The 22,241-nt window shown below is 43.1% G+C and overlaps 2 protein-coding genes across 3 annotated transcripts in view; both read right to left on the reverse strand.

The window, feature by feature from the left end:
* LOC309551312 (cytochrome P450 2K4-like) overlaps window positions 1-22,241 on the reverse strand; it is a 637,235-nt gene that overhangs the window by 453,430 nt on the left and 161,564 nt on the right. The gene's annotated exons all lie outside the window — the stretch shown is intronic.
* Window positions 1-22,241, reverse strand: part of LOC309551311 (cytochrome P450 2C5-like) — a gene marked incomplete at its 5' end in the record, with an annotated part of 31,670 nt that overhangs the window by 2,854 nt on the left and 6,575 nt on the right. The window contains 4 exons of the mRNA XM_082251845.1: window positions 1,905-2,089; window positions 3,063-3,204; window positions 11,124-11,300; window positions 15,020-15,180. Coding sequence (XP_082107971.1) covers window positions 1,905-2,089; window positions 3,063-3,204; window positions 11,124-11,300; window positions 15,020-15,180 — 665 coding nt within the window. The remainder of the gene's footprint in view (window positions 1-1,904; window positions 2,090-3,062; window positions 3,205-11,123; window positions 11,301-15,019; window positions 15,181-22,241) is intronic.

A 22,241-nucleotide genomic window follows, 5' to 3' on the forward strand; every position in this document is an offset into this window, starting at 1 on the left:
GCATCACCTGTTGCCTCTACGATTGGGGGACTCCAGCAATCAGCAAGGGGAACACCGGGGAAATCGACTCAAGGCACGTCTTGCGTCTTCAGAAAAGTCCAGATTTTCCCCAGAGAATCCCCTTTGTTTATACCATAATTCTGTCAAGTCATTCTTGCCATATATGCGTGATAAATATTTGCTGTGTAAGCAGGATGCATGGATATGAGCAGTCCATAGATCCAGCGCATGGACGACTCATGCGGACATGCACAATAACTTGTTTTTAATGACTGTTCATTTAATTCCCACAAGACTGCTCATCTCATTCCCACAAGTCATATCTATGAAAACAACAGGTTCTCAACCTGAAGCCGCCTTGATTCCCATGAAATAATTTGATAACAGCTGGTTCTCACCAACAGCTGGTTCTCACTGTCAGAAAACAACCCTTGTTTACATGGATGTCATCCATTATTTGGTGAAGATTAATTACTTTTAACTATTCACTCTCTCTGATACAGCCATATCACAATCGTATCACACCAACAAGTAATTTTTCTTTTATCAGCAAACAGATATAACAAAACACTTCCAATGGTATATTGACAGTAGCAGATAAAATAAATAAAATGAGTTGTTTGGGATCATATAAATTTTAATCAGCAGCTTACTAACAGACATATCAGCCTGGATGTCACATCACTTCCTCAAACTCAACCTATCCAAAACCGAGCTCATGATATTTCCTCCCCCACGGTCCTCCTCCCCTGATTTCTTTGTCTACATCAACAGCACAACTATCAACCCGTCCACCCATGCCAAGGTCCTAGGTATAATCCTGGACTCTGAACTATCCTTTCAGCCACACATCCAGTCACTGTCCAAAGCTTGCTGCCTCAACCTCCGCAACATCTCCAAGATACGTCCCTTCCTAACCAATGATGCCACAAATCTTCTTATTCATTCCCTGGCCATCTCTCGTCTCGATTACTGCAACTCCCTTCTCATTGGCTTACCTTTAAAAATAAAAAGATTATCCCCCTTCAGTCCATCATGAACACTACTGCCAGGCTCATCCACCTTGCAAACCGCTCTGTGTCTGATACCCCTCTTTGCCAATCCCTCCATTGGCTGCCACTCAACCAACAAATTAAATTCAAGTTACTAACCATAACGTACAAGCCATCCATAACTTGGCGCCCAGCTACATCACTAATCTGGTCTCAAAATACCGACCAACTCGTTCTCTTCGTTCTTCCCAGGACCTCTTGTTCTCTAGCTCCCTTATAACCTCTTCCAATGCTCGCCTCCAGGACTTCTCACGAGATTCTCCCATCCTCTGGAATGCTCTACCCCCATCTGTCCGACTATCTCCTACTTTTTCTACTTTCAGACGATCCCTGAAAACACATCTCTTCAGAGAAACCTATCTGGCATCCACCTAACAACTGTACTTTTATTTTCTCTTCATCAGCCCATCCCCCACAGTTATTATCTCTTGTATCTCTTGACCTTCCCTCTTAGATTGTAAGCTCTAATGAGCAGGGCCCTCTGATTCATACTGTATTAAAGTGTATTGTATTTGTACTGTCTACCCTTAAGTTGTAAAGCGCTGCGTAAACTGTCGGCGCTATATAAATCCTATGTAATAATAATAATAATCAGTTGTAATCACAGTATCATGACTTAGTTACTAGAATTTTTTCTGGCTTTTGCCTTAATATTGCTGCTTTTATTCCCCATGAAGCTGTGCAGTGGTACTACGGGACATCAAAAGTTGGGAAAAAGAAGTTTAAAAAAAATAATTATATCTGAGGACAGAAAACTTGTTTGAATGTGCTACTTGTAAAAATAATGGTAACCAATTAATTTTACTGTGTCAATAATTAAATAACAGAGCACAGTGCTAACTTGCTGCTTACCTTTGGAAGAAAGTACCCTCGGAAGTGGACATCTTGAGTAGTAGCATGTGGGACATTGGTTGGAACGATATTCCCGAATCTTTGAATTTCGTGAATAACAGCATCTGTGTATGGCATGTCCTTACGATGACTTGCCTGAGGCGGAGATGATCCAATCACTTTCTCGATTTCTTTTTGGACTTTCCCTGGTTCCAATACAAAAGATAAAGCTAAAGTCGCAAGTAAAATTTTAATTTCCAATAAATTCTTATTTTAAACCTTACTGATACAGATGTATAATTAAAAAAAAAATAATTTATACACATTTTTAATTGTTTATATACATTTTTTTATTATAAATATAACAATAATTTACTACAAGGTTCATCCATTAGGAAAGCCTAGCACTAGCCACATGATGGTTGTGTCTAGCAGGAAAAGGCAAAGCAACTGCTGGAAAAAAGTAGTACATATAAAAAATAAAAACATGAATTATTCATTTATTTGTTCATTGACTGATTATTACTGAATATATCGTTGATACTTTTCCTGTGAAAAGCTGACTAACCACATTTTTTCCAAAACAATGCACTCTCTAAATGAGCCTTTCTCAACCTTTTTAACACAGAGGAACTCTTGAAATAACTTTCCAGTCTCAAGGAACCCCTACTAGGAATAACTTTCCAGTCTCAAGGAACCCCTGTTTAAAGTGACTTTATCTACAACTCATGATAAATTAGTGTGAGGGTCTCTGGAAAGAATGCTCCTTACACCTGTGGTCATTGGGAAGACCTACCCCATTACAGACAGCTAAAAAGATCAATGGTGTCAGAGGGAACATTTGCGAAAGACAGAAATTGCTCGTTGCTCAAGCCCCAGCAACCTCTGGAGGAACCCTAGGGTTCCATATATCCCTGGCTGAGATGCCCTACTCTAATTGTTTTTTCTTCAATCAATTTCTCACTTTCAGAAAGCATATTGTCTGCACTGTCTGTCATACAAAAAAGGCTGTTCACTCGAGTGGTTACATATCAATATATGAAACATCATCATAAAACTATGGCTAAGACATAAAAAATAATGAATGATAAATAAAAAGAGTTTTCAGATATATACTATACTAACAACACAGCTGTAAGGCATTTCCAATAGACTATACATAAGCAATATTTCTCTTACTTTGGATGTCTGGGTAAGTTATCATCAGCAGAATTCCCCAGCGAAGTGTGGTCGAGGTGGTCTCCATTCCAGCAGAAAAGAGATCGGTTACAAGCATTGTAAGGTTTTCATTGGTAAAAAATAATTTTTCATTGGGCTTCTCCTGCAAGACAAGGTTTTTGAACTTGAATGGGACCACCTATTCTTATTAGCCGTTGTTCCAAAAATGGGTCTTTTCTACTCCAGACCTTTGGGCCAAACATTACGCAAACACTTATATACTATATATAGCTGAATTACCTACACATTACACATTATAACCTCCCAATGGATTTTTCAACTCTACCTGAGTGGTCTGAGACCTCACTCTTTTCCTATTCAGTTTTTAAAACACATGAAGCACTAGCCCCCGTTGGCTGCTGATTTTAACTGCTTCTCCCCCAAAAAGTACAGAGACAACCATCCACCCAAGAAACTCTATTCACTCTGGCTCCAAAAAACAGTCTTGGGGTTGTCTTTTTGCAAAATATTGCTAATAAAACTTGTAGCAGGAGAGAGGTCAGGGGGCATGGGATACTCCAAATTGTCTAGCACATAACAGCTGGAGGACAGTCTTCTCCGTAGGCAACTGTGACTAATGGACAGTATAAGGCCTCACAGTATAAGACCATGAGGCAAGTCTTTTTGGCATCTGGTTATCCTGCACCACTGCACAGCTATTGGTACCCAGTATAATCTCAAGAACCCTGCAAAGTACAGGAAGGCACTCTTCTCTAAGATCATAGTCCAGGGCACTGCTTGGGGGGGGGGGGGAATGGTCAGTAACTGAGACCCTATGAGAGGTGACTCAGTCCAAGCTGCCTCTGGCACTTACCTGTGTATGCCAAAAGTACTCAGTCACCAAGAATCAATTCAGGGTCATTACTCACAAGTCCCCAAGACAGCTGCCATCTTTCAGCTTCCTCCAAGCACATTCTAGTGAGTGAGACAATTCTTCTCTAGACCAGCGCTTCTCGACCAGGGTGCTGCAGCACACTGGGCTTCGGAAAGGGTCCCCAGGGGTCCCGTGGCAAAATGACCAAAAACCTCCCAAACTAAGCAGGCATCCAGTAAAATATTCTTCTTGCCAACAGTGAAGACTTTTTTTCAATTTCAGCAGTGCCACAGCCACTCAGAAAGCAGTGGGGGCTGCCCACCCGCATCCTGCCAACTGATGACATCAACATCAGTTGCTAAGGGCCAGTTGGGCGCCCACACAGCTTTCTGGGATGCGCGCTCATGGTTTGTTGGATGGGATGCTTTCCCTTCTCCTGTGGGTGTAGATAAGGAGGCTAGTGCAGCTGTGTGAGGAGTGAAGAGAAAAGACACCACGAGGAGGCTGCATTTGGAGATACAATGTATAAATATACAGTATGTATACTGGGTGGAAAAAATGTGGCTCAGTCGCATTGCTTTACCATCCCCCAACCTCATGAATGAGCTCTTAGGCTAGGTTCACACTACTGTGGCTCTGCGAACCTCGTTCGCTCTGGCACAACAGCTCATTCAATTGAATGGGCTTCTGTGCCTGTGTTTCATGGAGGAAAACAGTTCCTGCACCATTTTTAAACCACAGCGTCCAGGAAATGCTTCTGCACCTTTTCCCAGCGGTTCCCACATCTGCAAATGTACTAAGTTTTTAGATGCATGGGGGTGCCATTAAGAATAAATGGCAGCCCCACGCGTCTGTAAAGAGCAGCACATTTTAGTTGCAGGTGCGGGAACAGCTGCGATTTCCCACACCCGCAAACACCTGCATTCGTTTGAACCTAGCTTTAGACTGGGGTGCCTTGAGACTCAATATGCTTTCAAAGGGGGCCTTGACTGAAAAAAAAATGTTGAGAAACACTGTTCCAGACCATCTTGCAGTCAGTCCAAGATTACTTCAAGGTCCAAGCTCTGCCATCGCTGAGACATCACAGAATGGCAACACAGTCCATAGGCCACCCTAAGGGGCAATAGCCCCCTGAGGCTTAAGACACTTCTTCCAGGGCAAAGACATTCTCTACACAGTTTCAGACTATTTATGTGCTTCCCAGTCACCTTCTGGGCACATCTTCCCTGGTATTGACTGGGCTCTGATCAATATTTAGGCTGGTTATTTTAATTCCCCCTCCCTAAACTCTCAAAATGTCTTTTAGAGGAATGGTGAAGCAATAACACTCCCAACCTGTGAAACCCTAAACAGACCAGGCCAAGCAAACTTTTCTCCCTTGATTATAGAAGGAGCCACAACCTGCATTTACCCAACAGCCTACCCAAGGCACTAGACACAGTTTGCTCTAGTATCTGCTTCCATTCTGATGATTGAAAAAAATAAAAAATATGCACATTGATAAGCCTATGGCTTAGCTGCCCTCAGCTTCCCCTGCGAAACTAGGAAGTGAGGGGAGTGACTCTGGAGCTGGTGGCAGTCACAAATATATATTTTTCTGAGATATGTATAATTTCTGTAAAAAAGATGGCTGTGGTGTAATGTAGCATAGGTTTTCATTAATTATTTTATTTAAATTTAGTATATAATGATGATTTCAATTTGGATATTGGTCCTTGGAGGGTGGAGTTCCCCTTTATGTTGCCATATAGATTGATACATTTAGATGGCAGAAGGATGTTCATATGATAGAACAGGTCTCCACTAGTACAGTTCAATACTGGCACTCTGCATCAGGTTTATGAAATGATGAGGATTTTTACATGTAATAAACAGTTTCTTATGAGATGCAGACACGTTGTTTCTCTTGTAGCTTGAATGTTTTCTGCTGGATGTGATCTGCGGCTGCGCCGACCATACATGGAGACTGATGATTTAGTGTCTGGTTGCTATGGCACTTGTTATTTAAAAGCGGGTTGGATATGTGGCACTGATCCTGCTGATGAAGTCCCACCTACGGACGTAACGCTTATGGGGGAGGAGCTATATATGACTTTACCCATGGCCATCTTCATGGTTTGATTGCTTGTACACAGAAACGCCATTATACATGCACTTCGTTGAAGTGCCTTACTTGTAAGTTATTTTTAATCCTTTTTAAATAAAGGTGTTTAAACGGAGAGCACTAGATTCTTCTATTCTCCTTTAGATACATACGCCCTGTACAGTGAGTGCTACCTACATCATGATCTGTTCGTTAGAGGACTGTACCCCATGGTGTGGGAAAGTGCTTTGTGACCTTTTTGGTGGAATGACGGTGGGAGAGGCTTGTGTTGTCTGTGGTGGATAGGCTGCACTCCTGTCATGGAGGAGCGGCACCAGGAGTCTGCCCCCCTCAACACAGCACCCGGGGCAGGTGCCCGCTTGGCCCCACCCTTGTACCAGCCCTGGCTGCACTCACCCTTAGCACTGTTATGTCCATCATCAGGCACCTTTCCCCCAATGGCTGAAATCTCCATGTTTTATTGTTTTTATGGACTTTTTATATTGTTGATTTTACTGACCGTTTTTTTTTTCCCGCTGCACTGATTATATTTTACAAGTATTTAGGGATGGGGGGGAGGAGGTAGAATGGGCAGTGAGGCATTTTGTTTTCACCTTCATGCAGAGAATACATTAAGGTAAAAAAAAAAAATGTTAAAGTGGATGTAAACCTGATTCATATATTTGTAGTGTTTACCTATCTCTCTCCAAAGCACTAAGGGCCAGTTAACATCATAGAAATGCATTTTGGATGTGTTCCAGATGCTTTTCCGCATGCGTGTTTTTGACACATTTTTTAAGCATTCCAGTGCATTTGTTATGCGTTTTTGATGCAGTCCAGTGCATTCCCCCCCCCTCTTTTTTTCTTGACCCTAAATAAGGCCATGTGTGTTCCAGTGCGTTTTTGTTGCATTTAGGTGCGTTCCGGTGTGCCAATGCATTTTTGATGCATTTTACAGCATTCCAGTAAAGTCCAGTGCAGGAAAAATGCAGAATGTTCTACTTTTTTTTTTTTTTTTGGAACTGTAATGGACTGGAACTTCAAGCATTGGTGTGAACTATGCCATTGGAAACCATATAACCTACTTTACATGCGTTTTTGATGCAGAAAAAAAATGCACTGGACTGAATGTGGTATGAACTGGCCCTGAGTCCCGTGTCTTTCTGCTGCTCAGTTCCTCTGTTATCAGCATGATGACTTCTGATAACCTCTCCGGAGAAAAAACAGCTGAAAATTTGTTTTGGGGAGGAAACTTAGAGACAGATAAGCAGACAGCTTGTCTATCCACAACACATCTCTGCAAGTTTCTTCATTCCCCTGCCTATGTGGAGGGGAAGGGGTGTGTGCCTTTCCTCCAATCAGCTCACACACAGTGTATGCCCAGACTCCCCCTCCCACTGCTGAAACAGGAAGAACATTTCTAACATGATGTGCACTTTCTAAAGAATGTAGAACGCTGAAGACAGCAGATATACATGTGTAGCACCCTCCTAGGTAGGTGCTAGAGAGAGAAAGTATAGCTTTGAATCCTGTCTGCTTACCAGAGGGATTGCAGGTAAATCTATATTGTTCTATGCCTACCAGAGAGCAGGATCTGTTAGTGAGGTCTGCTCATTGTGCTCGGGTGCAACTCAGTCTGTCTGCAGAATGTTTCACACTGGTCCAATAGGGAGACATATTGGACAGTGAGAGGAAACCTGACAAATGAGTGCACAGGTGTTTGATACAGCCCTGGTGATTTGGCAGAGGAAAGTGCCTTGTGCATGCTGGGATACTGTATAAATGCCAGGAGCACATGTGCTCGGGGTCTTTTGTCTGGAGAATGGAGTCCTGGAGGGAGGGAGTGGCTGCCTCCTCCTCTGCAGAGAAGCCATGTATTCTCAGGTGGTCGACCTCAGGGCCTAGAGAGAATTAGAGAGGAACTGAACCAAGAGGTCCTGTGTAGCTGACTGAGAGGGGGACATTGAAGGATCTGATTCTGCAGTATAGTGAGTACAGATCTGTGTCAAGGGTCCTGACCTGAGGGGGGCCACCCCTGAAGTTAGAAGAGTCAGTGGACGAGTGTCAGTAAAGTGAGTGACTAGTGAGTGTCCTGAAGAAAATGTAGGTTCACCAAGTCTATTGCTGGAAAGAAAAGAGCAAGGAGACTTAACCCTTTACATACATGTGGCAGTATGGTTCAAGCAGTGCAGCTGCTTCTACAAGCAACCTGGTGAGGCCAAGTGAGAGTTGTCCTTATCCATTGTGAATAATTACAGTTGGAGTATCCCACTAATCCCTTCTCCCATCCAAATTCCAAAATAAACACTAAAAACCAATATCCCTGGACTGTTTATTGAGTGACGAGCCATCGGGGGTAAGGAGGGATGTGTGAACTGTATCCTAAGTGACTGTGTGCAGGTAATTAGAGGAGGCCCGAGAACTCATCATACAGCAAGCCCTACGGAGGACAGTGCTACATATGTAAAAAGTATGTAGGAAGATTTGTTTCATCTCTGTGTATCATGTATCATATATGTGAGTGTTTACATCCACTTAAAGAATTTAGTACTACTTTACATTTCTTTTCTTCCAACCTTGCAATGACCTTTTTTAACCTTAAAGGGTAACTCCACTTTTGTGGGGAAAAAAATCAGCAAATAAAGAAAAAACAGTATAGCGTATTCAATTTTGACACAAATCATATATTGTATCCTGTTCAATCTGCAGCTGTTGTAATGTTCTGAAAATGCAATGCAATATGGCTACCTGGAGCTGTCCTGTACACAGAATGTATACTGACCACACCCCAAAAACATCATTTCCTGCTTGTGTGATTGGCTCACTAATTTTCTCAGAAGTTTGCCTAAGATACAAGTCAGATTTCTGGCATCCCCTGCAACAAAAATGTTATTTTTGGTAAGATACTCCCAATAGAAACACGTCTAAAGAGATGCAGGCCCAGCAGCTTTCCCCATGAGTGCTCTGCAGCTGCCACAGCTGATTGATAATTATGAAACCACTCCCATTTGACCCACTCAGCACAGAGGCCCAGAGGAATAAACAATGATTTCTTCAGAATCACAAAAGGTAGGAATCTGCAACAAAGTTTGTTAAAATCCTTGTAATGTCCATATATCACCCAGAGGGAATGTTTTTTTTTCTCAACAAAAGTGGAGTTATGTTTTAAAGGGATAGTCAAGCAACAAATTGCATGAAAACAGTGTAGCGGACCCCTGGAACCTCCTAGGGCCTAGTGATGACCCTCAGGGGCAGTGAGCGCCTACATACCTCCTGTGGGTGTGGATTGTCAGGCATGGTGGGCAGTGATGCAGGTAAAAGAAACTATGGGCGCCAGTCACTTTTATGCTGAAGTAACAAAATTGTTTATTTCTTCTCAACAGGGCAAGAATAAACTGGGAGAGAGAGGGCTCAGGACACCCTTGGAGAACAATCAATTAGGCAGACTCTGATTACAAAAGAAAGTTAGTCAGACAGCGGTACAGGATAACAGACCTTGAGATTCATTCAGTATCCATAAAGCTTCGGACTGATCTGGGAGGCAACTCCTCACCACCAGATTCAATCTCTTTTGTGGTCTGTACTGGCTGGACAGCTGTCCTCCATAAGAAACAGGCAGGTACCTCACACAGGTTATTGGATCTCTGTGGATGCTCTTTTCCATGTGGGTCGCTGGCTCTCCTCAGCAGAATCCCAGGCATGTGAGGCCCCAGGCTTCAGGCCTAGCCAGCAGCAGCACAACAGCACATACCCTCCCTGAAGGGGGTTCGGGCGGGAAGAGAACGATTAATGGACCTCCCCTCAGTTAAATAGACTCTCCCAGCATGCCGCAGCCACACTATAATTGGCTGAGAGAGTCATGGACATTAACAGTTTGTTTAACCACTTTACAACCGCTCACTGTGCCTCTACTGCGGCACAGTGGCTCGTTATCGTCCAGCGACGTAGTACTACGTCGCTGGACTCCTTCCCCGTGTAGGCGGCGCTCCCACTGTATTCATTCACAGCGGGAGTCGGGCCAGGGGAGGAGCAGCGGCAATCGCTGATGCTCTTACCCGATCGTCGGGGAATCGAGTTTGGAGATCCGCTCGCTTGTGTAAACAGAGTGGGTGGATCTCCTCAGTGACAAACAGTGACAGATTGAAGGATTCAGCATAGCTGAACATGCGATCTGTCCCTGTGTCACTCAGTCACCTCCCCCCACACACGTTAGTAAGCACCAGGCATACATTAACCCCTCCCTCTCCAATAAAATTAACCCCTTCCCTGCCAGTGTCATTTTTACAGTAACAGTGCATATTTATAGCACTGATTACTATAGAAATGTCACTGGTACCCCCAAAAGTGTCAAAAATGTCAGTCAAGGGTCCGATCTGTCTGCCGCAATGTCGCAGTCTCGCAAAAAAAAAATCGCAGATCGCCGCCATTACTCGTTAAAAAAACCAAAAATGACAAAAATCTTACCCTTAGTTAGTAAACGCAATAACTTTTGCGCAAACCAATCAAAATACACTTATTGGGATTTTTTTTTTACCAAACATAGGTAGCAGAAAACAAATTGGCCAAAAATTTAAAAAAAAATAGATTTTTACATTTTTTTTTGGGGGGGGGGGGGATTTCATATAAAAAAATGTGAAAAATATTGTTATTTTTTCAAAATTTACGCTCTTTTTTTGTTTTCTATCGCAAAAAGTAAAAATCGCACAGGTGATCAAATATCACCAAAAGAAAGCTCTGTTTGTGGGAAAAAAAGGACGTAAATTTTGTTTGGGTACGGCATCGCACGACCGCGCAATTGTCATTTAAAGTCGCACAGCGCCGAATCGCAAAAAGTGGCCTGGACGTAAGACAGCAAAATCCTCCGGTGGTAAAGTGGTTAACTGTTATTCTCACTCTAGTGTCTGAGGCAACAGTGCCACCTACTGACGGAAGGGAGAAACGCAGTCAAACCCAGATAAAGAGAGGAAGTTCGATTGACCACAGTATAGCCAAGCTAGTTACTGCCCAGCAAACTAAATTTCAATAGCAACCCTTCATTAAGACAAGGGTGCTACAACAGTTTTACCTGACATTTAAGTAATTGGTTCTCTTTTGGATTATTCAGTTTCCCGAAGTGACAGCTTACCTCTTGCTGTTTCACCAAGAATGAATCAACAAGATTCCTCTGGTCATTGACATCCAGTTCTTTCCTTTGGATGGTAAAGGTGTCCCTAATAAATGCATGCATTTCTAATTGGTTTTTAATGACTTTCCTGTGAGTTCCAGGCAACCAACGTAATATTGATGGAAATGCATTATACAGCTGCCAAAACAAAAAGGAACACAAACATGAAATGTACTCTATGCTAAAATAAAATTAATGAACATATTAATGGACCTAATTTGAGATATACTGTATTACACTCACTGGCCACTTTATTAGGTACACCTGTTCAATTGCTTGGTAACACAAATTGCTAATCAGCCAATGACATGGCAACAACTCAATGTATTTAGGCATCTAGATTTGCTGAAGTTCAAACCAAGCATCAGGATAGGGAAGAAAGGGAATTTAGGTGACTTTGAACGTGGCATGGTTGTTGGTGGCAGGCAGGCTGGTCTGAGAATTTCAAAACAAATTCTAATCTACTGGGATTTTCACACACAAACATCTCTAGGGTTTACAGAAAATGGTCTGAAAAAGAGAAAATATCCAGTGAATGGCAGTTGTGTGGAGGAAAATGCCTTGTTGATGTCAGAGGTCAGAGGAGAATGGGCAGACTGGTTCAGGGTGATAGAAAGACAACAGCAACTCACATAACCACTCGTTACAACCAAGGTATGCAGAAAACCATCTCTGAATACGCAACACATCGAACCTTGAAGCAGCAGAAGACCATACCGGGTCTACCCCTGTCAGCTATGAACAGGAAACTGAGGATACAAGTCACACTGGTTTACCAAAATTGGACAATAGAAGATTAGAAAAACGTTGCCTGGTCTCATGAGTCTCGATTACAGCTGTGACATTTAGATGGTAAGATAAATGGACAAGGACAACTGCACTAATCCAACCAAATTATCTGAAGCAGCGACTTCAAGTGTGACTAACACCCCAAAAACCAATAATAAATAAAAGTCGCGCTGAAAAAATGATCAAACATTTAAGTGAAAAAATGTATCAAAAATATATAAATAGTCTATAAAGTCCGTGAAGAACCAAATACAATAGACGTGACTGGGGATGTCCTTGTAGATGAAAGGCTTACCAGATATCAGTAAAAGACGTGCCAATGATAACGTTGATTCCAGAAGTTCGGCAGCAACTGTACACCTTAGATCTCACAATCTCTAACGATCCCCTCGGTGACAATATTGTATGTGGAAAAAAATTATAACGCCATAGCGTAAAACCAAAATAACAGATGGGAAGAAATACTCTATATGAGTGTAGCACCAAAACTACTGTGATAATAAAGAGCTCAAAAAATATAAGTGATAAGCATGAAATCCGAGTGTTAAGGCAAAGGGTAAGTGAAACGTCCAACACCAAAACAATCCAATAGGGTACTCCTTACCAAGTGGAAAAAATGACAAACTGAAGGATAGATCCAGACACCTCCACCGATAGGAATGCAGCTTATGCAACTCAGTGTTCTGGTGGCAGGATAGGCTTCAGATTGGGGGACTGAAGACTCTGTCCACGATCTGCAGTGGCCAAATATGAGGAAAAGATACACATCAGGTTCCAAGCTTAGGCTACATGTAGAAAAATGAATACCAATGCAGGAGGCAGCAATTCCATAGCAGTAGCTCAGTTGTTTAACTAGCCAGGGAGCCTGTTATTTCATTGACAATAGTAGGAAAGACACTAGTTGAGATATTTAAATGCACTGGCTACTTGACTAAGCCACCTGCAGAGCTTGGACTATGCATGGAACCAATTTCATGCTTATCACTTATATTTTTTGAGCTCTTTATTATCACAGTAGTTTTGGTGCTACACTCATATAGAGTATTTCTTCCCATCTGTTATTTTGGTTTTACGCTATGGCGTTATAATTTTTTTCCACATACAATATCGTCACCGAGGGGATCGTTAGAGATTGTGAGATCTAAGGTGTACAGTTGCTGCCAAACTTCTGGAATCAACGTTATCATTGGCACGTCTTTTACAGGTAAGCCTTTCATCTACACGGACATCCCCAGTCACATCTATTGTATTTGGTTCTTCACGGACTTTATGGATTATTTATATATTTTTGATACATTTTTTCACTTAAATGTTTGATCATTTTTTCAGAGCGACTTTTATTTATTATTTAGATGGTAGGGACAGAATTTGGCATAAACAACATGAAAGCATGGATCCATCCTGCCTTGTTTCAACGGTTCAGGCTTGTGGTGGTGTAATGGGTGTGGGATATTTTCCTCGCACACTTTGGGCCCCCTAGTACCAACTGAGCATTGTTTAAATGCCACGGCCTACCTGAGTATTGTTGCTGACCATGTCCATCCCTTTATGACTACAGTGTACCCATCTTCTGATGGCTCCTTCCAGCAGGATAATGCACCATGTCACAAAGCTCAAATCATCTCACCAGTAGTTTCTTGATCATGGCAATGGGGTCACTGTACTCCAATGACCTCCACAGTCACCAGATCTCAATCCAATAGAGCACCTTTGTGGTGGAACGGGAGATTCATATCATGGGTGTGCAACCGACAAATCTGCAGCAACTGCGTGATACTATGATGTCAACATGGACCAAAAATCTCTGAGGAATGTTCCCAACACCTTGTTGAATCTATGCCATGAATAATTCAGGCAGTTCTGAAGGCAAAAGGGGGTCCAACCCGGTACTAGCAAGGTGTACCTATTAAAGTGGCCAATGAGTGTATATCTGCCAGTAAAGCTAAATAAAATTATTTTGAAATACGAACAGTGTGTGAGTATCTGAATTTGACTTTGCATCAGCAAGCATCTTGCAGTACCAGCACGGCAGAGTTTACAGGGAGGAAGAAGCAGCACAAGGAGCCAATCAGTTACCGCTGTAGTGCTCATGTGCTGACAATAAGCATGTTGATAGGATGAGAAATTAGAGTGACAGAGAAAGAGCTCATTAGTCTGCTGCTTCTGTTTTTACTGTACAGTCATAGGGTGGGCTTGTAGGCTAGTAGGATAGTTTTTTACCCCAATCAGGGAATGCATTAAGCCAAAAAATGTCTTGCCTTTAGAGCCACTTTAAGTGCAACAGAAAAAATGGCTGTGACAGTGAGATGAACTCATTAATGTGGTCCCTGTCCTTTCACTGTCCACAGAGTGGGAGTAGGAAGGAAATGTAGGTGAAAGGGAAACCAGGCTGGGTTGTGCTGTGTGGAAGAGCTGTGTACACAGGGCTTGGGCAAGGATTTTTTACACCCTAGGCGAAACTACATTTTGCCGTCATCTTGGCTCCTCCCTGACTCCACCCCCTGTGCCCTACCCATGTGTACGGTGGCGGAAGTTGACATTTTTTGCAGTGCCTCTCCACCTATTTCTTCAGCCATGGTCCACAGACCCACACCTGACCTGAAGATAAATAGTGGCGGTACCACCTTGCTTCCTCATGCCAGCCGTGGTCCGAAGGCTCTGTCCCCGCACCTGATCCTCTGGACCCGGCTGAAAGACCCAGAAGACAAACAGCACCAGCGTGCTTGCTTAAAATGCCAGAAGCACACCGGCGTGGCACCCCCAACTGATGTGTGCTTTAAGCCGAAGCCTACCTTTCCTATAGGTAGCGCCGGCCATGTATGTACATTTCAGAACTGGATGGACATAAATGTAATTCCTTTGATAAGTAAAACAGCTCACTTTTATGTATTTCGTCTGTGTATGTAGCTACTTGTCCAAGGTTCAACTATAGAAAACCGAAGAAACATCAAACTGTATTCTAAAACTACAATTGCATTCTGGATTTAGTAGGAGAAAGTGTAGACCTGATTGGTTGCTTCTGCAAATTCTAGAATGGCCTATATCAAGGGTTAAATGTAGTTGCTTACCATAGCTGCTGGACTGCCAAGGATTTTAATATTTTCCACATATATATTTAAAAGCCTCAGATATGTTGAATCTTCATAATCAAATCGATGGCTCAGCAATATGGAAACAATTATGTTGGCCACCGCAGCGTTCATAATCATAGTGTGATCAAATGGTTCTCCTACAATTAGGACACAAAGAAAATGGATGTTACTGGAAAAAAAACTCCATAGAGTATATGGGGTTTAGCTTTCCATAAATCATAGCTCTTGTAGAAGTGTTCAGCTTTCAGCCAAACGTTTGTGCAGGCACCCCCTTTACATCTACTACCAATGAATTTATCAACCCACTCAGAAATCCAAGTGGCAACTGCCAAGCTACTATCTTTGGTAAAACCAATCTTCTTTCTTTGGCATGATGCAATCCTCCTTTAACCACTTAAGCCCCGGAAGATTTTACCGCCTTCCTGACCAGGGGGTATTTTGCGATTCGGCATTGCGTGACTTTAACGGACAATTGCGCGGTCATGCGATGCTGTACCTAAACGAATTTGACATCTTTTTTTTCCCACAAACAGAGCTTTCTTTTGGTGGTATTTGATCACCTGTGCGATTTTTTGATCATGCGCTATAAACAAAAAAACAGCGACAGTTTTACAAAAATAACAATATTTTCACATTTTTTTTATATGAAATTCCCCCCAAAAATGTACAAATCTAAATTTTTTAACATTTTTGGCCAATTTGTTTTATGCTAGATATGTTTGGTAAAAAAAAATCACAATAAGCGTATTTTGATTGGTTTGCGCAAAAGTTATTGCGTTTACTAACTAAGGGAAAGATTTTTGTCATTTTTGTTGTTTTTTTTTTAACGAATAATGGCGGCGATCAGCGATTTTTTTTGCGGGACTGCGACTTTGCGGCGGACAGATTGGACCCTTGACTGACATTTTTGACACTTCTGAGGGTACCAGTGACATTACTACAGTAATCAGTGCTATACATATGCACTGTTACTGTAAAAATGACACTGGCAGGGAAGGGGTTAACTTTATTGGAGAGGGAGGGGTTAAGTGTTTCCCTAGGGGCATGCTTCTAACTGTGCAGGGATGTGGCTGTGTGTGTAACAGCACAGATCAACGGTCCTACATAGCAGGACCATTAGATCAGTGCTTTTACACAGGGAAGAATGACAGGCAGCTTTGTTTACATTAGCCGTCTGCCTTTCTCCCTTCACAGCGGACGATCGCGAGTGATCAGCAGACATCGGGTCCGCCGGTCACACGCACGGAGGTGTCCGTGAACGAGCCGGGGCGGGAGCGCGCCTCCGGCAGCGCGCGCTCGCCCCCCTATTGGTTCAAAGGCTAGTGATGTACCGGTACGTCACTTTGCCTGGTCGGGGCTGACCGCCGCAGTATATGTATTTGCGGCGGTCGGCAAGCGGTTAAAACACAATGATTTCTGATGCAGGCTGTGAATCCTAGGTTTAGATTAACCTGGAAAATCCACAAAATGTCTTTCCAAGGTTCTGTTGATAGAAGCAGCTCTAAGTGTAAGTTGCTACTGGGCGCTATTAGAACCCTTGGGCAGATTAATATTATTATTTTTTTTTTTTCAATGGTTTTTCTTATCACGAAAACAAAGACATGAAGACAGATATACAATAGTAGGAAAAGTTGAGGTGGGTCCACGTGAAGTCCATTTGCAAAGCGTAAAATTATACTGTACTTTGTATAGTTCTCTGAAACAACCCATTCCATTAGAGCAGGGGTGGGGAACCTACGTCCCGGGGGCCGTATGCGGCCCTCAAAGTAATTTTGTCCGGCCCCCCATGGAGCTGAGTCTGTGTCTCTAAGCTGATCTGTCAGAATGGAGCCAATGCTTCCTGTATACAGTAGTTCCGGCTCCGTTGTAACAGTCTTAGTGAGTCACAGGTGGAGTGATATCAAATGCACTCCGCCTGTTACGAATACAGGTAACATCGCCTCTTCCTCCAGCGTGGTGCTGCTGCTAGCCAGCATTTCACGCCAGCAGCACACACAGCAGTACCAGCCAGAACCAACAGTACCCACAGCAGTACCAGCCAGAACCAGCAGTACCCACAGCAGTACCAGCCAGCTGTACCCACCAGCAGTACCAGCCAGCTATGCCCACCAGCATTACCTGCCAGCAGTTCTTTTCAAAACTTACCACCACAAAGTCGACTGTGCTCCAGACAGTGGCGGATCCAGGGGGGGCATCGAGTCAATTGCCCCCCCCCAGGAAATGGTACCAGGTTTAAGTTTACAGAGGCATTATCTAAATGCATCTGCAGGTACTTTATTTCTGCTTCCCCAGCTCCCAGGAGACCTAAAATATAATCCCTAAGCCCCATCAATTCAGAGGGGCCCAGGATGCTGTTTCATAGAGAGAGTTTTTTTTTTTATTTCCCTGCTCAGGTGGATTAATACCACCAGGAGCCGCATTTTGCAACATTAAAATGAAAGTTCCGGCCAGGCGGAGTGATATCAGTCAGCAGCCTCATCGCTGCCTGACTCCTGCAGCCAATGGGTGCAGAGAGGAGAGGAGAGGGCGGGCTCAGGCTGAGGGGGAAGCCTGAGACACAGCAGTGTGCGTCTGTGTGTGTGTGAACACACTGAGAGGGACAGATCTCCACAGCAGACAGGGGCAGTAAGGAAAACGTCTAGACTGCAATTAATTCATTTGTCTCCAAAAAGGTACAGATCCTTCACCTATGCCATGTCCTTGCTGCTGGCCAGCCACCATGAGGAATTATACAGCAGCTAAATGCTATCATCATCATTATCATCATGATAATCACACAGTACAGATGCATTGAGCCACAGCACCTGTATTGTGTGATTATCATGATGATAATGATGATATAGACTGACAGTGAAAACAATCTTCCTGCCTCCTTTACACAGTGTGTGCTGCAGACATGAGTCTAACATGCAGGGCTGTCATTTAATGGCTTTAGGATGCATAAAGTGTTGCATATATCCCTGTGCTGGCATCCCATTTTATTTCTACTGAGACACACAGCCACTGTGTGCCAATATGTCATGCTTCCAGGTGTGCATGCAGGGTGCTTTCATGGACCTGCACCAGCATGTCATATCAGGACAGTGCAGCCATGTGTCAGAATGCAAATAAATGGCATGCAGGCATGGGGATTAGTGATGTCGCGAACCTAAAATTCGCCGTTTGCGAACGCGAACATCGGCAAATGTTCGCGAACCGGGCGAACCGCCATAGACTTTAATAGGCAGGCTAATTTTAAAACCCACAGGGACTCTTTCTGGCCACAATAGTAATGGAAAAGTTGTTTCAAGGGGACAAACACCTGGACTGTGGCATGCCGGAGAGGGATCACACAAAAAAAAGTTCTTAAAAATTGTAATTTTTTGATAAAGAGCCAATTATTGGAAAAATTAAAAAAAAAAATAATAAAAAAAAAAATTCTTTGGATTTAGCATCTGGGGGGTCTAAAAAGTGTACCTGTGAAGTTTCAGCTCTGTAGCATGTCCGGAACCAGAAAAAAATACGAATTAGGGTTAGGGTTAGGCTTAGGGCTAGGGTTAGGGCTAGGGTTAGGGTTATGGCTAGGGTTAGGGTTAGGGCTAGGGTTAGGGCTAGGGTTAGGGTTAGGGTTAGGGCTAGGGTTAGGGTTAGGGCTAGGGTTAGGGTTAGGGTTAGGGCTAGGTTAGGGTTAGGGTTAGGGTTAGGGTTAGGGCTAGGGCTAGGGTTAGGGTTAGGGTTATTTTTATGGCTAGGCTTAGAGGGTTAGGGTTATGGTTAGAGGGTTAGGGTTAGGTTTAGTGTTAGGGGCTAGGGTTAGGGTTACGGTGAGATACTTAGGGTTAGAGTTAGTAGCCCTACCCCTACCCCTCTAACTCTAACCCTAAGCACTAAAAATAACCCTAACCCTAGCCCTAACCCTAACCCTAGCCCTAACCCTAATTCTATTTTTTTTCTGGTTCTGGACATGCTACAGAGCTGAAACTTCACAGGTACACTTTTTAGACCCCCCAGACAATAAATCCAAAGAAATTCTTTTTTTTTAAGTTTTTTTTTTTTTTTTTTAAGTTTTCCAATAATTGGCTCTCTATCAAAAATGACAATTTTTAAGAACTTTTTTTGTGTGATTTAGTGTCTAGGGGGTATAAAAAGTGTACTTGTGAAGTTTCAGCTCTGTAGCATGTCCAGAACCAGAAAAAAAGATAATTTTTCAGTAGAGCAGGGATGGTGGGAACCCCTTTTACACCTATATGATCTTTTTTTCTGGTTCTGGACATGCTACATATATATATATATATATATATATATATATATATATATATATATTAAAAAAATACTCAAATACCAGCCCTCAAAGAGGCTTTTGGGGACAATATATATATATATATATATATCACAGAACAAAAAAAATTACACAAATAACAGCCCTCAAAAGGGCTTTTGGGGACAATAGATATATATATATGTATATATATCCAAAAAAAACCTCAAATACCAGCCCTAGGAAGGGCTTTTTGGGGTGCTGTCCTTACAGCAGGAGTGTACCAAGAACACTGGCTAACAAGACCGGGAACTGTCCCCAGCTATAACAGCAGCAGCAGCACTTTCCCTGCTCTCAGTAACACAGAAATGATCTAAGATGGATGCTGCCCTTGCTTATTTATAGGAGGTGGGAGGGTGTGGGAGGGAGGTATGCTGATTGGCCTGGAATGTGTCTGCTGACTGTGATGTTCAGGGTCAAAGTTTGCCTCAATGATGATGTATAGGAGGTGGACCGAACATCGCATATGTTCGCCCGCAGCGGCGAACGCGAACTTCGAAGTTCGCCGGGAACCATTCGCCGGCGAACAGTTCTATACATCTCTAATGGGGATACATGGAACACTTTAAAACTTTGTCACTGTTTTAACCACCTGCCGATCAGCTGCCACAGTTATATGGCGGCAGGTTCTCGCAAATCATCGTACCTGTACGGTGGTGTGCAGGAGTGATCCTGGGGGCATGCGCGCCCACTTGCCAGCGGGGAAGCTGAGGCACAGGGCCAGCAGCCGCGATTGGCGCCGGGCACCTGAAATCGCTCCCTGTGAAGAGAGAACGACGGTCTGCAGTTGGAAACGCAGCAGACCGTTGTTGTCTCAGGAATCACTGCAGAGCTCCTGTGTTCCTCCTATTTAGGAACACAGGTCTCTGTGTTGGTATTACAAGCCCACCCCCACAGTTAGAAAGCACCCCCCAGGCTCACACTTAACCCTTTGATCGCCCCTGGGTAAACGCCTTCCCTGCCAGTGTCATTATTACAGTGACAGTGCATATTTTTAGCACTGATTACTGTTGTAATGTCACTGGTCCTCCCAAAAATGTCAGTTAGGGGTCCGATCTGTCTGCTGCAATGTCGCAGTCCCGCTAAAAATCGCAGATTGCCGCCATTACTAGTAAAAAAAATAAAAATGACAGTGCCCCTCCCGAGATTAGACTCTGGATCCGCCCCTGGCTCCAGACTGACCGACGCAAACCTGGAAAATCAGTTGCAAGTAGCAACATCATCAATACCAGCTAACATCACACACCTCACCAAAGAGAAGCAGTTGCAGCCATCACATTAGGGGTGAGTTAATTAAATGTTTGACCAAATATAACAGACACATTTTTAAGTTGATAATTTTGTACGGCCCCCAAATGATTTTATAAATACCCAAATGGCCCTTGGCAGAAAAAAGGTTCCCCACCCCTGCATTAGAGGTACCACACATCTTGTACGCTGTGCAGAAACTCCTTATAATGTATAAACTCTTTTTCAGGCAAGGGAAAGCCATCCCAGGTCTAAGCATGGTAAACAGCAGTACCACTCACCTAATAGAGGTAAGGATGATGGAGATCCCCCTAGTGCAGTGATGGCGAACCTTGGCACCCCAGATGTTTTGGAACTACATTTCCCATGATGATCATGCCCTCTGCAGTGTAGTTGAGCATCACGGGAAATGTAGTTCCAAAACATCTGGGGTGCCAAGGTTCGCCATCACTGCCCTAGTGACTAACCCCACTTACCAGCATCCAAAATACCTGAAACCAAGGTTAAGAAAATGATAGAAAGAAGAAAGAGGGGAAGATGGTTTAAAGGGTAAATTGAAGAATTTGAAACTGTGACTTGCCCACATCAAACCAAGCCCTTTTGTATGCAGGTCCTAAACCTATTGCTTGGGGTAAGGAGCTCACTGCAGGCATAAAAGATTATGGTATTCCACAGAACAAGTAAAATCTAACCAGTAGAACCACAGTTAATGGAATTGGTCCTCTTTGTGATTAGAGGTTGCGATAATGTCCTTCATGGTTCAAATATCACAAATTTTTTCAACCATAAACCTAATGGAGGTGGAAAAATTTGTTTCTGGTAAAGTGGGATACAGGCTTTAGCTGCATTTAGTAAATTACTCAAGAGCGATCTTTATATCAAAGTATAAAGGATATCAAGGGGGTAAAGATTATTATTTGAACACACCAATCTCTCCTCTATACATTAATATTATTTTCAGGAATCATGAAATAAATGAAATACTAATAATAGCCAGAAAAAAATAAGGAAAATAGTCTCCTCTGAATGTTGTATACCATTTACACTATTTGTCAAAAATATTGGGACACCCACATGAACTTTATTGGCATCCCAGTCTTAGTCCGTAGGGTTCAATATTGAGTTGGCCCACCCTTTGCAGCTATAACAGCTTCACCTCTTCTGGGAAGGCTGTCCACAAGGTTTAGGAGTGTGTCTATGGGAATGTTTGACCATTCTTCCAGAAGTGCATTTGTGAGGTCAGGCTGATGTTGGACAAGAAGGCCTGGCTCACATTCTCCACTCTAATTCATCCAAAATGTGTTCTTTGTGCACTGGTCCAAATCATTTGGTGGAGAGGGGATTTTGGTGTGGGGATGTTATTTAGTGGTTGGGCTTGGCCCCTTAGTTGCAGTGAAGGGAATTCTTAAGGCGTCAGCATACCAAGACATTTTGGACAATTTCATGCTCCCAACTTTGTGGGAACAGTTTGGGGATGGCCCCTTCCTGTTCCAACATGACTACACACCAGTGCACAAAGCAAGGTCCATAAAGACATGGATGAGGGGGTTTGGGGTGGAGGGACTTGACTGGCCTGCACACAATAAAACAATTTTACTATGAAAGTTGACCTAAGTCATTGAGATTAATAACTTACAGGTTAATGGTATGCAT

This window comes from Pelophylax lessonae (genome assembly GCF_965119305.1).
Source record: "Pelophylax lessonae genome assembly, chromosome: 3".
Classification (NCBI taxonomy): Eukaryota; Metazoa; Chordata; class Amphibia; order Anura; family Ranidae; genus Pelophylax; species Pelophylax lessonae.